Source organism: Eublepharis macularius, chromosome 3 (genome assembly GCF_028583425.1).
Source record: "Eublepharis macularius isolate TG4126 chromosome 3, MPM_Emac_v1.0, whole genome shotgun sequence".
Classification (NCBI taxonomy): domain Eukaryota; kingdom Metazoa; phylum Chordata; class Lepidosauria; order Squamata; family Eublepharidae; genus Eublepharis; species Eublepharis macularius.
This window is the reverse complement of record NC_072792.1, coordinates 175,334,540-175,352,557: the sequence shown is the minus strand read 5'-3', so window position 1 is coordinate 175,352,557 and position 18,018 is coordinate 175,334,540. Positions and strand designations below refer to the sequence as shown.

The following is an 18,018-nucleotide window of genomic DNA, read 5'->3' as shown; positions in this document are numbered from 1 at the left end:
CCAGTCCTTACCGAAGTGGTATAATCAGCCTCCATGACAGCACTAGCTGTATTCCTTAAGTGGCTCAGGGCATCAGACGGATGGCTCATTTTGTCTTGCATTCTGCTTTCCACAGAGGCCAGCCCAGGTGCTTCCACGAGGCCCACTGGCAAGCACGAAGGCGACAATCCTCTCCCCATCATTTCATTCAGTCTTCAAAAGTCCACTGCCTCTGAAAATGGAGGCTCCATTTAGCCATTATTCCTGTATGAATTTATCTAGTTCCTCCCTGTTAAAGTTGGCCGCCGTTGTTACAATTTGTGGCAGCAAGCTCCATAAAATAAACTGTATCATGCAAAAGAGTACTTACAGCTGTCATGATTTTGTTGCTAAACCGTTCCAGCGGATGACCCCCAAATTCTAATAATCCCATTAATAGCCCTGAGCATCCCCACTGTGTGAATAAAAAAAACCTAGTGGGACAGCCACCCAGGGCCTGGGGTATATTTTTCAGCAAACCTGGAGTAACCCAGGTTTGAAAACATGGAAATTAAGAAAAAGCTTGAAAACTAAAAGTAAAAAAGCAACGTCAGTGCACTGAAATGGGGGGAGGACACTGATTTTGGTGTGGAATGTATAGCAACCCAAAACAGTACGGATGGTCTGTGGCCGAAATCGGGAGGGTAAGGAATGTGGTGCCCTGACGTGGATAGCCCAAGTGAGCCTGATCTGGTCAGATCTCAGAAGCTAATCAGGGTCAGCCTTGGTTAGTGATTGGATGGGAGACCTCCAACGAAGACCAGGGTTGCAGAGCCAGGTAATGGCAAACCACCTCTCTTAGCCTCTTGCCATGAACACCCCAGCAGGGGTCACCATTAAGTCACGTATGACTTGAGAGCATTCCCCACCACCAAGGAGTGTAGTATCAATGAGAGGAGAAAGAAGAATGGAGAGGACATGGGGTTGCAAGTTGAGAAAGGGAATAGGGAAGGGATGCAAAACCAGAGCACTCTTGGTGAGGGAAGCTGTTGCAAAGAGATATGGTGGTATCTCCTCTGGAAGTCCCCTACTTGTTCTACACTAACGCTGTGTCAGTTTTGGAGAAGGAAAAACAGGCCCCTCCCTAAAGCCCAGGTGATGGGCCCACTGCCATAGCTTGCCCACCACCAGGTTTGAACTAAACTTTTAGCTCCCCAACGTCTGGTTCCTGGGGACTCCGCCTTTAAAAAGAGAGCTGCTTTAGCATACTAGCTAAGAATATGTGGTGTAATAATAATAATAACAACAACATTCAATTTATATACCGCAATTAAGGATGACTTAACACCCACTCAGAGCGGTTTACAAACTATGTCATTATTATCCCCACAACAAAACACCCTGTGAGGTGGGTGGGGCTGAGAGAGCTCCGAGAAGCTGTGACTGACCCAAGGTCACCCAGCTGGCTTCAAGTGGAGGAGTGGGGAATCAAACCCGGTTCTCCAGATTAGTGTCCCGCGCTCTTAACCATCACACCAAACTGGCTCTCAGGGAGCCCAACGAACGTACCAGAAGCATTGGGACAGACTCTGTCTCCTTTTCTGTGTCCCTCTCACCGATCTGTTTTGATTTCTTGGAACAGCTGCTTGCTGTTGAGCTAATTATTGTTCCCATTGGGTGCCAAAATCTGTGGACCTGAAAAGGAAGAGGGCTCCTTCACTATACTGTGGCCATGAGTCAGGGATACCTGTGAGCACTCACTTTATAGATTTGTAAGCTTAATTTGAAATCCAGAAAACTATCAAAGAGAAAGAAAGACCCGTTTGTTTGGGGGTGTTTTTTTATGAGCTTTATTTTCAAAAAGGCTAAAACTTTTAGCAGCTTTTTTTTTCCCAATGCAAAAGGGTTCATCTGCCAGTAATTGGGCATGACCCATCAGACGCTGCCCCAGTGCTAACCCTATTAAAATGCAAGGCAGGTGCACAACAGCCCATCAGCAGGGGTGCCCCACATCTATACTTTTGCATATCCCCCCTTTGGTAGGGGCCACTTCAGATGCGCCCTGGTACACCGCCCGTTCATTTGCCAGTGACCTGCACCCGTCTCCTGTACATATCCAGCTAATTTAATACTAAATACAGAATTACCAGCAAATTAATACTAAAAGTACAGTCCATTGCAATTCCATCATGACCGGACCAATTCACCCTTCCTTTCCGGATAAGCAAATCAACGCCAGTGTCTGAAAACGAGCTGGGTCATCTTTGCTCCTTCGATTCCTCTTTTGCGTCAGAGCATTAAGCCCGAAGACTTGTATGCACATGGCACTGGAGGTGTAAAAACAGATCAGGGCAGGACACGTCCCATACTGCTTACAACGCTGAGGTTTCAGATTAAAGGAATTGCCCAAGCCAACAATTTTACACGCGCACACACACGAGCCCAAGGGAGCAGCAGGAAAATCAGAGGACGTATAATTGCGGGAGCCTACAAGCGACTACATTACGGGGAAGGCTGTGTCCAGAAGGCAACTTCAGAGAGCTCCTTAAAGCCCCAGCTTTGCAAGACGATCACAGCCAGCATAAAGAGCCATAATAAATTCTGAACATGCGCTGCTGTGTGACTCCTAAGCCTGGAAAACCCTATGAAGTTGTGCGCTCGCTTCCCTACAAGAAAACATTTCTGCGGCTGGATGCTCTTCAAACACAGAGAGAACTGTTATTTAAAAACATGCCCCGTACCAAACCTTTACACTGCTCAATGTCACCGCTGTTATTTTGGGCAGCTCTTATCTTTACCGATTGTTCTTTCTCCTTAAACTCCTGTAAGACCTTCCTCAGATAAGCTCTCAGCATTTAATCTCAAGGGCTCTCAAATGCGTCTCTAGCAGTACATCCCAATTCAGAAGGTCCATGCTCAAAGCGGACCTGTGAATATCTTGGACCAGTCCCCAAATCTTCTGCATACCTTCAATGTTATAATATTCCTTCGAAGCAGACAGCCACCTACGCTGCCTGTGTTTCCAAGTTCTCAGCATTCCAGGCAGCTGGGCCTGGGGCTATTTCTGCTAACTACTGAAATAATTAATCATATTAAAAACACTTTATTAAGGTCTCTTCCTAGAACGAGAGAAAAAAGAGGGTAGGAATGGAACCCTCACTAAATATGTGGCAGAAGAGTAGAGAAATACTGAGTTGCACTGCCAACTTTCGAATGCTTCCTTGAAGCAAGCCCAGTTGGATTGACGATACCTAGCGCTCCATGTGGATCATCTCAAACTCACTCTTCCAGCGGCCACGATTTATCCAACTCAAATGCATCCTGTCAAAAAGGGATATGGTACGTTTGCACTCAGAGGAAAAAAGCTTTTGTTTTGTTTACAATCGGTGTGCATTTGTGAGAAATTTCTAGCTTCTATACAGAACAGAGGCAAGCAATAATTGGACTCTGTTGAAAATCTAACCTGGGGATAAGCCGCCAAACAGCACTAATTTCCATTCTTGTCGGTTTCAAAGCACTGGCATTTCTATTTTTAAATCCTGCGTCAATGAAAAGTGCCTGAACTTGGGAGACATTAACACTTTTTTAAAAAAAGAAATACACACACACAGACTTGTGTCCTTAAAAAATTCCAACGCTCTGGGCTTATATACAAGTATTTGCTTAGCTGGCAGCCCAAGGCAGCGGCCATATAGTTAATGTGCATTTCCATTTCCTTACTGAAAGAGACAAAACATATTGTGCAAGAGAGATCCTGCATTGTTCAGTGGCTTCCAACAGGAGCTTTCTTAGTCACTTCCAGGAAGTGAAACAAATGGGCCCGACTTCTTTCTGCCATTGGACACCTAGCATCCCTCCGGATCCTAGCCGACTCCACGTTACAGGGAGAAGAAGAGGAGGGAAAGACCAGTTTATATTCAGCTTGTATTCTGCTACGCTGACCCCGCAGGTGAAGTGGTCGGCCTGCCATGCTTCAAGGTCAAGCATCTGACTATGTCCGCTGGTCGGATTGGGTCAAGAGGACATCCGGAATCGCCTCTCTCGAGCCGGACCTCTGCAAAAAAGGAAGAGCCATGGCCCTCGGGCTCCGGACATCAGTTGAAATTACAGCAAGTCAAATAGCTGATACTTTTTCCTTCGCCGGGTAAGGGAGATTCCACATTGTTCACCAGCGTATTCTGCCTCGCTTCACTGATCAGCCGGCAAGCTAAGTCCAGAAAGAGTTTTTCCACATTATCCGATTCCTTAGCCGAGGTCTCCAGATAGTACATGTCTTGGGCTTCGGAAAATTCTTCCGCTCTTTGTTGTGAGACTTCTCTTTTGTCTGCTAGGTCAATCTTATTCCCTGTGCGAACAAGTTCAGAGGACAAGGTTAGTTGGACTCTTTAAGAAAATATCTATACTTGTTTATTATCCCACCCTTATTTCAAGGTAGTATATATGGTTATCCCTGGTCCCTCTTTTGTCCTAGCAACAACTCTGTGAGGTAGATTAACCTGAGAGAGAGAGAGAGCAATTGTCACCTAGGTCACCCAGCAAACTTCATGGCAGAACATCATGGCAGATTCTAGTCCAGCACTCTAACCACTACACATGCTGTCCCTTCCTTGAAAAAATAAAATACAAAACCATCAAGCAGTTTCCATGACATACGACTGACCAATCTGAAGGACACCCAGCAGGCTCTGGATAAACCTTTTGGAGGGTTGCAGGGTGGGGGGCGCTGCCTGGAACTGCAAAAGTGGGGTTGGTCAAACATCTGGATGGGCCAAATCACACTATTGCGGGGGTGGCCCGTGGCACCGGTGTGCCACTAGTTGTGCAGGCAGGCCTGCTTTGCAGGATTTACACTGCAGTCCTAAGAAGAATTGCAGTGCTAATCGTTTAGGAAGATTTTTTTTTAATTATGATGAAAACCGTTCAGTTTTTCAATTCCTCGGGAAAATGTTGATTTAAGATTGAGATATGGTCACACATGAAGCCATACAGTCTTTCTGATACTCGGCAGTTCTGAGTATAAATAGACAGGTGGCTCCCATGTGTGTCCTGCATTCATAGATAAAACACATACACAATATTAAGTATTTCTAAATGCTAAACATAAACATACGATTGGTTCAACATTAAGAGGTGTGAGATTCTTGCATTTTATGCCAAGGAGGGAAAAGGAGCATGGAGTTGCTTTACAACTGTGGGTCTCCCAAAGGATAGTTAAGTTTAGAAATGGGTCCCACTTCAAACACTGCTTCACCATATACAGCTGCAGGCACCAGGCTGATGAGAAGCTGCAATGATGAAATAGCATCTAGCGTGCTGCCCTCTCTAAGCCTCCAAGCAAGTTTCTGTTTCCATCCTGAAAACTTGTTTCATCTTGCCCTGCAATACATATTTTGACATTGACAATTTATTAAAACAATCCACTATATGATATTTGATGTTTGCTTTGCATCCAGGGAAGAACTGGAAACTTACATCTTAGTTTCTACTAGGGTAAACTTTTAAAATGACCGCAATAAGAACAGTATGCGCCTGCATACACCCATTTATCTTTTCCTTTTACTCTACAGCCCCCCTTTCCCCCTACGGATTGCACATATATTTCCTAGTCCATTCATTACAGTAACAGCCTCCATAAACAGCCATTTTGCTTTAATTGAGCCATAATGCGTGCTTTTCATGTCAACAGACAACGAGCGAGGGCTTTGCTGTTGAATTTTCATGAGCCGACTTTCCCCTCCCTTTCAGGAGATACTTACGATGCCAATTACGACATTGTTGTCAAATTATTATTATTATTATTTTATCGCTCTTATCGGCTTGTTTCCAAGGAGTACAAGGTTGCTTCCACTCACACATGGGGAACTTGCGAGAATAGAATGGAGGAGGGCAGAAGTACGTATGCTTCCCTGAGCTCCTCAGAAGGAAGGGAGGGGAGGAGCCGTGGCTCAGTGACAGAGCGTTTGTTTGGCATGAAGAAGGTCCCAGGTTCAATCCCCAGCATCTCTAGTTAAAAAGGACCACTCAGTAGGTGGCGAGAAAGACCCAGCCTGAGTCCGACAGCTGCTGCCGGTCTGAGCGGACAAAACTGACCTTGATAGACCAATGGTTTGATTCAGCATCAGGCAATTTCATGTGTTCAGAAAGTAAGCTTAAAAGTGTAATATAATTAACCTTGCTTTAAAAGCGTGGGCAAAAACTTAAGTATCAGGCAAGCTGCATTAAGGACACTAGGAGGCGCTGGGTGCTTTTCTCACAGCATGCAAAGAGCTCTGCTTGGGTCCTCGTAGTTGCCATGGCAAGAGGGGCCTTGTGGCAAGAGAATGGGAAGGGGGTGGGAGAAGGACAACGGTGCTGGTCTATTAAATCCAGTGTTAGCACTGCTGCTGCCCCGAGGAGCTGTGGGTCTGAATCCCTGCTCAAGTGATGGAGACAGTGCCTTTGGGCCAGGTGCTCTTTTTCAGCCTACTTCGCAGGGTTGTTGTGAGAGAGGGGAAGAGTGGGATCACCCCAACCAGATACATCACTCAGTGCTCTTTTGATGAAGTGTAAAAGAGAGAAAGACGTTAAATGAAACGCTCTTTATCAAGCAGGGAAATCTAACTCGTTCGCTCATAAATCCTTGCTGTGACTTGTGTTTTGTGCAAAGCAAGATTGACTCAAACACACTGGGCCAAACGACACCTTTGGGTTTTTAACAACTTGGGTCCAGCTTTCCTGCAGCCACACAAGATTTTTTTTTTAAACGCAGCCGTGAGGCAGAGAAGGGCTGCTGCTTCTCCCCACCTCCCGGGGGGGGGGGGGAGTTATTTCTCCATTTTTGCTGCTCCACATTGAATATTCTGTATATATGAAGCACCAAATAACTCTCCTCCCACACCTAGCAACGGAAGGGAAAGGTAGGAGCCTTTCTTACCCCCTGTGCTGGCATTCTGAGTCCATTTGGTCTCTCCTTTATTTTTTAAGCCATTCCCTGAAACGGCTGTGTGGCTGCAGGGAACCTGGACAAACTCAAACGGGTAGTTGGGCCCACATACACACAACGCTGCAGGATTTTTCTTCCACCTGCAATTCATGCGCCGAACCGCTTAGGGGAGCCAGGAAAGGATTCCTAAGCACTCCGTTCCACCAACCAACCCTTTTCCCCAGATGGCCTCTTCAAAACGCCTCAAGAGTTTCTGGACTGAGGCCCATAAAAACAAGGCCGGGGTATCGGATTCAGAAAGCGAATGCAGCCAAGCGCCAGAACACCAAATGTTAATGGGCTTCGTTGCTGTGGGATTCAACTGAACAGCGATCAATAGCCAGATCAGCAATGTTGCAAACAGAGACGAGAAGGTTAGAAGGTTGGGGGGGGGGGGATTTCAGTACGGGGGTGGGATTTTTACCCTTGCAACTTCAAAGCAAATCTGAGCAGAAATGCAAACAAAATCGAAGGATTAAATACTCCATTAGGAAAGCAAAGAGAGAATTCCTGAGAGATTTTTCCCCCCTACTGTATTACAATATTTTGCCATCTGTCCCCACCCACCCCCTCCTCTTTGTGGCCCGGTTTTCTTTGCCAAAGATTTACCAGCCAATGTCTGCCTTGTGGGATTTCCTCCCATTCACTTTTATACAGTTTTGGATCATGGTCCTAGAACTGCACGGTTCTTTTCTTTCTTCTTTTGGTAATGTCTGCCTCTCCCTGGACTCATTCACGCTTGGTTAATACGCTTGTTGATGGGTGATATCTGCAGTTGCCAACAAGTCTGGAGAAAAATGTCCCTCTGATAGAGGTTTAATGATACGTTATTTAACAGGTGACGTTATTTTCCTCCAGGCGGTGAAAAGCTTCATCGGCCCATTTCAATACATTTAAGCCTCTGTTAAAGTGACCAGATATTTTTTTTTTCCCAGGCCAGTCGAGATCCCAAGTGATAGTAAACCAGAAACAGCAGGGGAAAGGGCAAGAGAGACAGAAGAGGAGGAAGCAGACAGAGCCCTTGCAATCCTGCTGTTGGGGCTTAAGAGACTTGAAGGTGCTGGTTAAAAATTTTTAAAAGCCCTCCAACCATTAGACATTACTGCCCTGCATGCCCCAAACCAATTTGCTGCCACCCCTCTTCCTTCAAATGTCTCTTGAAAACCCACCTTTTCCTTGACCGCTTAGGTTACAGTCCCCATCCTTGCTTGTATTCAGCCTCCCTTTTTATTTTCTTCTTTCCTTTCCCCCTCAGCTGAAAGGTAGACTGAAAGCTCCTTGGGGCAGGGATCTATTTTGTTATATCACTTGCTAGGCATCACATATATAGACTGCGCTACATACAACGAACCTGGCCTGAGTAGTCTAGCTGGTCCCATCTCATCAGATCTCAGAAGCTAAGCAGGGTCTGCCCTGGTCAGAATTTGGATGAGGAACCACCAAGGAAATCAGGGTTGCTATGTTGAAGCAGACAATGGCAAACTACCTCTGAACATCTCTTGCCTTGAAAACCCTACAGGGTCACTATACGTCAGCTGCGACTGGCTGGTACCCCCGCCCCCCAAAATAGCTGTAGTAATAATTTTGCAAGTTATTTTTTTTTAAATACCTTACTTTTCTTTATTTATACCCCACCTTTCTCCCCAACGGGGACCCAAAGCAGCTCACATCATCTTCCTCTCCTACATTTTACATCATTCTCCTGAGGTTAGCCTGGGAGGTACGACTGGCCAAAGGTGACCCCATGAGCCTCCACAGAGAATTCAGATTTGAACTTGAGTCTCCCGGATCCTAGTCTGAAACTCTAACCACTATACAACACTGGCTCTCCGAATGGTTATGACTGATTAAATTACATTGCTTTCCATAGGGGTTTATTGCCCCACAGACCTCCTCAAAAGGTGGAAAGGAGGCACAAGAATTTCAGTGAAGTGAATAAAGCAAGATCATAAAACTTACTGGGGCAGCTCCCTTCCCAACGACAACCTAGCTTAACCATGTCCAGGTGGTAATTTGCTAAAGCCCCAGTAAAGTCTCTACCAAGGCTAAGCCAAGCACAATGGGGGATCTGCAAGTATTCATACATTCTCACTCACTGTGGAGGCAAGGATGGAATTGTTCTTGAAGAAAAACAAAGGACCCCTCCCATGGTTAACTCACCGTCTACTGTTGACTGCAGCATTTTCCTTCCAGCCTGGCTGAGATAGTGGAATTGAACCAGACTGGGAGGGGGAAAAGCTACAAAGAAAGATGGTGCATTGACATGAAGAGGTCGACTCCCTTTACCTGGGTGCTTGCTTTAAAAATACAGCCCTGCTCAGAAATGAACAAGCAGACCTATGTACAAATGCTCCTCCCCCTCAAATCATGTTTGCTTGTCTCTTAGTTCTGGCGCATAGACACCCAAGAGAAATCACCTGGAGCATTACTTACCAGCCCCCAGGGAGGCATTACCTTAAAGGAGAAACACCTTGCAACAATCCCACCTACACGTTTCCCTCCATCGTCCTTTCGGTGCTGTTTCCTGCTGGGGTGGCTACTCAGGGCGTATCTTTGCAAAATAAGGATGGGCGTTACTTACCCACTAGGACGGTGATGACCTTATTGCTGGCGTACTGCTCGATCTCCCTCAGCCATTCCGGGAGGCATCGAAACGACTCTTCGCAGGTTATGTCATAGGTCAGTATCAACGCGTTAGCGCTGCGATAGTAGCTCTGCGTAATGGACCGGAATCTCTCCTGGCCTGCCGTGTCCCAGATCTGCAACTTTTGTTTCACCGACGAGAAAGGGAGGGTTGGGAAAAAAGAGGAGGAAATGACCACATGAGCTCAAAGTACTTAACCAACAATGCATCTTGAGACACCCTGAGCCACGCACACAAGAAAAAATCCAAAACTGGAGAAACAGCATATATGTTCTTCTACATGTGTCGTCACAACTCCACAAACGTAAGAGCCCTGCTGGGTGAGACCACATGCCATCTGACCTGCTTCCAACAGTGGCCAGCTACACGTTTCTACAAAGCCCACAGGTAGGAGGGGCTTTGTAGTTTAGAAGAAAGGAGACACATGACAGAGGCTAACAAAATGAAGTACAATGGGGAAAATAACTTTTGTTCCCCCTCCCGTAATATTGGTCACCCAATGACCATTACTAGGCTCAGGAGAGACAAAGGAAGTCCTTCACAAGCAGCGTGATTGACAGAATCTGTTACAGTAAGATGACTTTTAAAGGCAATTCAATGGAGGTCAGCTAACAGCATGGCGGCTAAATGGAACCTCCATATTCAAAGGCAGGCTAGCACTGTCAGCTGCAAGGAGGCAACAGTAGCAGGAGATTTTGGCTTCTGTACTTTGCTCATTGGTCTTTGGGGACTTCTGGCTGGCGACTGTGAAAAATCAGATTCTGGAGGAAACAGCCTTCGGTATGATCTGACCGAGTTTTTACCTTCTCAGGCTATCGTGAAAGCTAAAATATTCCCTTTTACTACGGCTTCTGGTATTTATTTACATAAGTGCAAAATTGATATCCCACCCTTCTGCCCTCATTGGGGCCACCAAGATGGCTAACATACAGAATAAAAAACACAGCTTAAAATTCATTAAAACAAAAATGCATCGTTCAAACGAAACCAGTTTAAAATACACATGCAATACAATAAAACACACATACGTAAAAACAATTCAAAACAGAACAGGAAGGAGGGATCACCGAGGGAGTCCAGACGAAACAAAAAACAGTTTTGACTGCTGGCAGAAGACAGCAACAGAAGGGTTCAGGTGAGTCTCTCTGGGTTACCGGTTCCGTAACTGGAGGCCCTGTTTAGCTTTCATGGCTTCTGGCTCTTAATAGACCTAACCTGCACCAATTTTTCTATCTTTTAATCTCATCTAAACTAATGTCCATCTTGTGGAAAGGAATTCTAATCCATAATCTATCTTGAGAACCCGATGGGTTAATAGCTGGAACAGGAAAGCATTAACTAGTTTATATTTAAAAGTATGACCTGTATCTCCCCCTCCCAACCCCTCACCCCCAAAAATCGGTCTACTCATGGCTGTAGAATGAGGTGGCAGAAGGGACCGTACCATGTCAGACTGCAAGGGGGGTTGGATTACATTTTTTAAAGGTTTCCCTCTTTATCGTCAACATTCCCTGTGTCAGACTGAGGCCTGAATAAAAGTTGTAATCCAGAATACCCCTTGCAATGAGACAAGAGTTCATTGATTCCAAAAGGCTTTTACTGAAAATAAACAACTAATATAAGTCCACATTCCCAGATCCAAGGATCAGGGCTGAGCTTAGAAATGGTTACGAATGACAGGCAAAAGCAAAGGTACAGAATAGCAGTTCCCTGCGGGCCCCATCCTCCCCCTTAGTTCTCAAAACAATCGGCCCGAGGGTGAGAAAGCGAAAGTTTCCCAAGGGCGTCGGAAAGGCAGATATCTGTAGACATAACATTCCTCTTCTCCCTGTGAGCTTCCAGTGGAAGGCTTGCCACCTGCAAAGAAAACGCTTAATATACAGACAGGATCAAAACGGAGTTTCTTTGGTTCGGACACAGTCAGAACCTGACACCCTGTAAGTAGAAAGCTAGCTCAGCATGTGAAGAAGAAAGCTAGAACCTCGCTTCCTGAATTGCTATCTTTATAAGGGAGCTTTTCATGGGTGAACAGTAAAAACACGAGCCCTCCCCGCAGCAGTCTCTCATGGCCAGGCCCATTCTACCAACTCATTCTGCTGCCCACATAGACCAATCCTCCTGACAATGGAATCCTAAGAACACTTTCCCACGAGTAAACAGACCTGAGTAGGCCTGCTTAGGTTGGCTCTCATTCTGTTTCAATGGGCTTAGACTGGAGTAACTCTGCTGAGGATTTCACTGTAAGTGGATTAACGGTAAGACCAGTAAACACCATGAAATGTCATAACACTGTTCAATTTCATTTTAATTGCCCTCTGAGCAGAGCTGCCACTGAATTTCACTGCGTGACCCTGAGTTCTGGCAGAAGGGATAAGGGGAAATTCCTTCCTTCTCTACATGCTTCATAATTGCATTCCCCTCTATCATGTCCCCCTGGCCGTCTTTACAATTACATGCGCGCACGCACAGGCATTCCCCTCCGCGCTTCAAGGTTTACATTCAAGGCACGGAGTTGAGATGAGGCACAGCAGGTGAACCTCACAAGCAGCCGTGTCTCGAAATCTGCATGCGGTATTTAGCCTTTCCCAAATCTGCAGCCAGCAGAGGGAAGGCAGCCCTTTAGCAGTGGGATCCTAATGCCAGCATTACAGAGCTCCCTTGAAATCGTCCACCTTAAAATTGCAGCAGCAAAAAAGGGAGGGAACCTCCTCGCTCCAGAAACCAGCCCCGGAAAAGGGGGAACCACTTGCCTGCGTCCCATTATTCAGTGCAATATGCCCGTTTTAGAGCAGCGACTAGCCCAGCCAACTAAAGCTACGCAGCCAGTTCTGGACACATTTACTCGGACTTCACTTAGTCAAATGCACTGGCTGGGCTGCTTAATCAATGCGTAGATCATTTTTATGTTGCCGTAGCAGCCAAAGAACAAACAAATATTAACGATATTTTTTCACAACACAAGATAGCATTTGCAGCATTCCGTTATCCCCCACTTCCTTCCAGGTTTCTAAAATGTATCTGTGCTGGGGTTATTGCTGATAACACAAAACATATTGACCTTCCGTCAATTAACTGGTGAACAGGCAGATAATTCACCGCATAATCCTACGCGTGATTGCTCAGAAGGAACTCCCACTGTGTTCAGTAGGGCTTACTTCCAAGTAAGCATATACAGGATTGCTTCCTAAATCAATCCAAATACTGCACTATTTACTTAGGACATATCTCTCTCGCCTTTCTACGTTCAACTCTTCTCAGAGTGGGTTAGAACGATGAAAAATTCTGATCTATACAAATCGTAAAACAAGCTAATAAAATAAAAAGGGCAGCAACATGTAATTGCAAAGTCCAAGGTATTTTTCCAAACTGAACTTAAAGCAGTGGGAAAGGTGGTGGTGGTGGGGGGTTATTGCTGGGGAAGACATTGGGGAGGTAACCTCTCCCTTTTGCAGCACGGCAACTCCAAGCCAAACTAAGTGTTCCCTCGTGTCTGCTTTTCACAGTAGAACTACATGCCCAAGGGATTCGGTCACAGACCCTGTACATAGCTTATACTTTGGCCCTAAAACGGCATGATAAAAAAAAAATCACATTGTCCATGAAACTTTTTCATCTGGGTTAGCACAGTCTGCTTCACAGAGTTCTACTTCACACAATGGTGACTGACTTGTGTAACTCACTGCCACCAGATGTAGTGATGCTAGCACAGATGAATTTAAAAAGGGGTTGGACAGATTTATGGAGGAAAGGCTATTAGCTATGTTAGCCAAATAGGAGCACCCAATTCAGGAGCAGGACAACAGGGAGCAGTCAACAGGCCTTGCTTGTAGGGTTTCTGTCCGGCCACTGTTAGAAATGAGACGCTGGACTGTACGGACCAGTGGCCTAATCCAACAGGGCTACTCGCATTCTTATTGGACTGGAAGTCCTCCTATATAATCCCCAGTGAAATGAGTAGGAGTTAACTCAAGAACAGTCTCCCTCTTCCACACATTTCCACGGGCAAACTTTCTGGCAGAGTGCGCCCTTAGAGTAGTCCAGGATGGTCATTCACCTTTGCAGCAGCCCAGAACGAGCGAGGACAGAATATGTTTCAGTTTCCCACCCATGGTACAGAGCCTGGTGCCCCGCTTCTGTACATAATCCAAAAATCATCCTGAGATTTTTGTTCCTTATAAAAAACAACCACCAGATGCCTTCCATCTTGGAGAATCACGGGATGCCCCCAAGCCTTGGAGAGAAATCAAGTACACACCGCAGCTGATAGCTTCCGCGTTTCTCCTTCTACCAGGAAGGCTTCTCTTTCTTGTTCCTCACCTCCTTGGCTCACAAACCCATTCTATCCCCTCCCCAAGTATTTTGGGGATGGGAAACCGGGACAGATCAGACCATGGGTCCATCGAGTCCAACGTCCTAGGCAACAGTTCTCTCCTGCTGTTTGCCTCTCCAGCAACTGGTCTTCAGAGGTACACTGGCCCTGAACTTGGAGGTTCCATTTAGCTATCAAGGGCAACAGCTATTAACAGATCTCTCGTCCATGAATTTGTTTAAACTCCCTTTCAAAAGCATCTAACTCGGTGACCCTCCACACATCTTGTGGGAGAGAACAGCATAGAGGCAGGTCACCTCCCACCATGAAACGGTCCTGAAAATCCTCTCCAGCCCTATAACAATGCTACATTTAAACCCCTGCCTGCTTGCTCTCCCACTTTTTAATACTGGTGACCCAGTAATACACATGCGTCTCATTTTCATGATGCCCTAAATTTGAGAAAGTCAGTGGGTTGAGATTTCCCCGAAATCCTGTGCGTGCAAGGTTTTCAACTAGCTCCTCCCCTGTGCTGTTGCTTTCACTACCCATCAGGGTTAACCTTCATGGACCAACAAGGTCAGCAGGCCTGCACGGAAATTCAGATTGAACAAACATTTCCTAAGGCCCTTTTGCCTGAGAGCATTTGGGAGAGGGAATGGATGCTCCAGCCGATACCAGTATTTTCAGCCTGTAAAAGCGAACAGCATAGACAACTCAGGAGATTTACGCTCACACTGTTCCAGGAACAAGCCATTCTGCACTTTCCTGAGCCACTGACATACGCGGAGATCATTGACGAAGGCCAGAACAAAGCATCCAGAGGAAAAACGCAAGACTCCCAGTGCCCATCTTTGCTTCCGAGGTGCAAAGCAAGGGCGACTGGAATAGAATATCCAGAAAAGCAGCAGTTGGGAGGCGGTCTTAATCTCACCTGCTACTATTCCTCATCCCGAACCAAATTTCCCCCCACTCAGAGCCTCGCTACAAGTGACATCTTACACGCGAACGGCACTTGATCATTTTCGCAAGTCTTTCTGGGAATTGAAGTCCCTCTCCCCCCACCCCTTTTCTTTCTGTTCCTTCCCCTCTCTGTTAGAATGCCTGCCTGAAGAGACGGAGAAAGCCTACGATAGCAGCTTTTGCAAATCGTCTTGAGTACATGTGAAAAAAACAAACCTACATTATATTGGGTCAGGCTGTCTTCAACGTATTTCATTATCGTCTATCCTGACCAAATGTGAATGCAAGCAGCTTTCTGATTCCTCCAGTATCAAGTTGTGCACATGAAACAGAAAGGGGATTTCAAATGCAGGTCTGCCTATTTCTGAATCTGACCGATGGCCCTGCATGTCTACTGGCAGAAGTTCTCTAAGATCTCTAGATAAAAAAGGACTTTTCCAATCCTGCTACTGAAGATCCTTCTAATGTGAAAACTGAGCCTAAAGCACTACATTTCCCAGACACATTGAGGATTTTCAAACACAGAAAATCTGTTTTGCTTAAAACATTAATGGACAGGGAAAGAGGAGGAGCAGACTCAGGAAAGTCAAGTGAGGGCTTACCTTGACTTTTTCACCATTGATCTCCACTGTCTTAATCATGAAGTCAACCCCAATGGTGGCTCCTTGGCCTGGTGGGAAGAGCCCCTTCAAAGGAAGAACAAAACATTATTTTTGCAGCACTGTGGACACGAGAGGCGTGAGACAGCTTCCATGTGGCTTGGGACCACTGCTCCATTTTCCAGCTTTGGAAGCCAGATATGTAAAGCTGAGCGGAGGCCCCCCCAAAATATGTATTCAAACCAGCACGACATATTTGCTTGGGTTTCAACATATAGCAGTATTCCAGGGGGAAAAAAACAGCACCTGATGTAAGGTCTGACAGACCTGTCTATTAGTAAGCGGAATCACAACATTACATAAAAATATTGTTGCTAGGTCCACATTTTAGTCAATTAATCAGTTATATCAATATGCTAGATCAAGATGGGTAGCCACATTAGTCTGTCTGTAGCAGTAGAAAAGAGCAAGAGTCCAGTAGCACCTATAAGACTAACAAAATCTGTGGTAGGGGATGAGCTTTCGTGAGTCACAGCTCAGTTCTTCAGAGCTGCAGAGGCAGGCAATGGCAAACCCCCCTCAGTTAATCTTTTGCCACTGAAACCCCACAAGGGGTCGCCATACGACAGCTATGACTTGAGGGCACTCCTCACCACCACCATAATGAATGTTTCCAAGCAACAGGGGCAGTTGCAGGCAAGAAAAGGTTCATCCTTAGCTCTCTATAAAGAAGAAAAAGAAGCCATATGCAGAGTCCTCTTTATACAGAGTACACCTCATACCACGCCCCAGTTTGATCCAAGACCTACCCAAATGAGAAACAGTGTGTTACCTTTCTGGGGCGGCTAGTAACAAAGCTTCCAGCCCAGTCAAAATGTCAGCGTGCTCCTCCGTGCCACAAAGATGGCAGCACTGACAACACTCCCAGGTCTGGTCCTCCTGACACCCCTAGTGACCAACCTCCAGTTCCTATTAAAAAATGGTCCCAAGCACAGTGCATCTATTGCAGGCCATAAACACCAACCTTCGATCTAATCGTCTTCTCCCGTGGGACACTTAAAAACCACGTAAGGAAAGGCCATCTCACATCCTGATGAAACCACGCAAATTTGACCTTATTCGTCAAGGAAATCAGGATCCCACTTCCACTGTGGTGTGGTAGTTAGGAGCAGCAGGACTCTAATCTGGAGAGCCGGGTTTGATTCCCCACTCCTCCGCTTGAAGCCAGGTGGGTGACCTTGGGTCAGTCACAGCTTCTAGCTCTCTCAGCCCCACCCACCTCACAGGGTGATTGTTGTGGGAATCAGAACAACACATTTTGTAAACCACTTTGAGTGGGCATTAAGTTGTCCTGAAGCGCAGTATATAAATCAAATGCTGTTATTGTTATCATCTTTCCTACGTTCTTCCTCAATTGGATCAGAGAAGCTCCTTCCTAATGAGAATCATAACCAATAGTTCCATATTTGCGGGAGATTTGGCAGCAAGGGCAAGGCCAACAGAACCAGCCAAATCACTCTCTGGAAACTGAGTAGCAGAACAAGCCCAAAGCATTCCACAATTCCATTTAAATTGTTTTCCCTCCCCTTTACCAAAGAAGAGTCCCCCCTCCTTCAATGTTTTGTTCAATGTGCGTGCTTTATGTTCTTTATGGAGGCCCACAAATTTTCTGGAGATGTCAAACAGTTGGCAAGGGGAACAGGCAGCCTCGGATAGTTCCGCTAGAATCTTATTCTGGTGTAGTTCAAACAAAGCAAGCAGGCGAGCTCATTGTGTTTCCTTGGACAATCCATCTCTCCGAATGCCGGCAGAGAGGCCAGAAGGCTAAGAAGCAACATAACTAACTAGCTGTACATGTTTACAGTTCTCCCTAGAGGGGTCTACTCAACTCTGGCGCCCGTGGCTATGTGCCTGCAGCCAGACAAAGGGGGGGGGAGAGTGGATTTAACATTTCCAAAGGCTGTTTCTTTAAAAAAAAAACTTCCCTGTGGGTTAAAGAGTGCTGACAATTTAAAAATTCAAATTGCCAAGGAACGCTCAGCGTGTTACATAATCTCTCAAGGCAAGCTTCCTTTCCAAGGCAGGCGTGAAGCCAATTCAACACGGCCCTTAGCCTCTGGACTTCTTTTTACACTGCAGGAAACAAGGCCTGTTTTTCGTTGTGGTTGCTTTTTGCCTCTGAGGGCCTCAACTCCTCGGAAGCCCTGAGAAATTTAGCAAGAGTTTGAAAGGCTTGGCTCAAGGACTTGGGGAACAGAATCCAAGAAACAGCTTACGGTCCTACCAACTGGGAACCCTTCGTGCCAATGCTGACATGCCACCCCTTCCTTGTTCCTCCCAATATTCAAAGGAGGTCCCGCCACGTGGCTTCTGCACAAAATGGAAACCAGTAGGTAGCATCACACATCAGTAGAATCTCTTTCACTTCCACACAGCGCAATAAAGCCTTTTTGGAATTTGGACCCTTTCGAGACGTTAGGAGAGAGAAGTCCGTGTTTCAAAGCTCCCTCCAATTTAAAAAAAACTCCCTGCATAGAAAAAAACATATATGGGGCAGGAGATTAATCTAGAACTTCTCTCTCTG

At 46.0% G+C, this 18,018-nt stretch overlaps 1 protein-coding gene across 1 annotated transcript in view; it reads right to left on the bottom strand.

Annotated features, from left to right (window-relative positions):
• Nucleotides 1–1,792: 1,792 nt before the first annotated feature.
• The window catches only part of RAB30 (RAB30, member RAS oncogene family), a 53,047-nt gene continuing 36,821 nt past the window's right edge, over nt 1,793–18,018 (bottom strand). The window contains exons 3-5 of the mRNA XM_054974250.1: nt 15,438–15,521; nt 9,501–9,684; nt 1,793–4,303 (exon numbers count right to left, since the gene is read on the bottom strand). Of these exons, the coding sequence (XP_054830225.1) occupies nt 4,053–4,303; nt 9,501–9,684; nt 15,438–15,521 (519 nt within the window). The 3' untranslated portion in view covers nt 1,793–4,052. The remainder of the gene's footprint in view (nt 4,304–9,500; nt 9,685–15,437; nt 15,522–18,018) is intronic.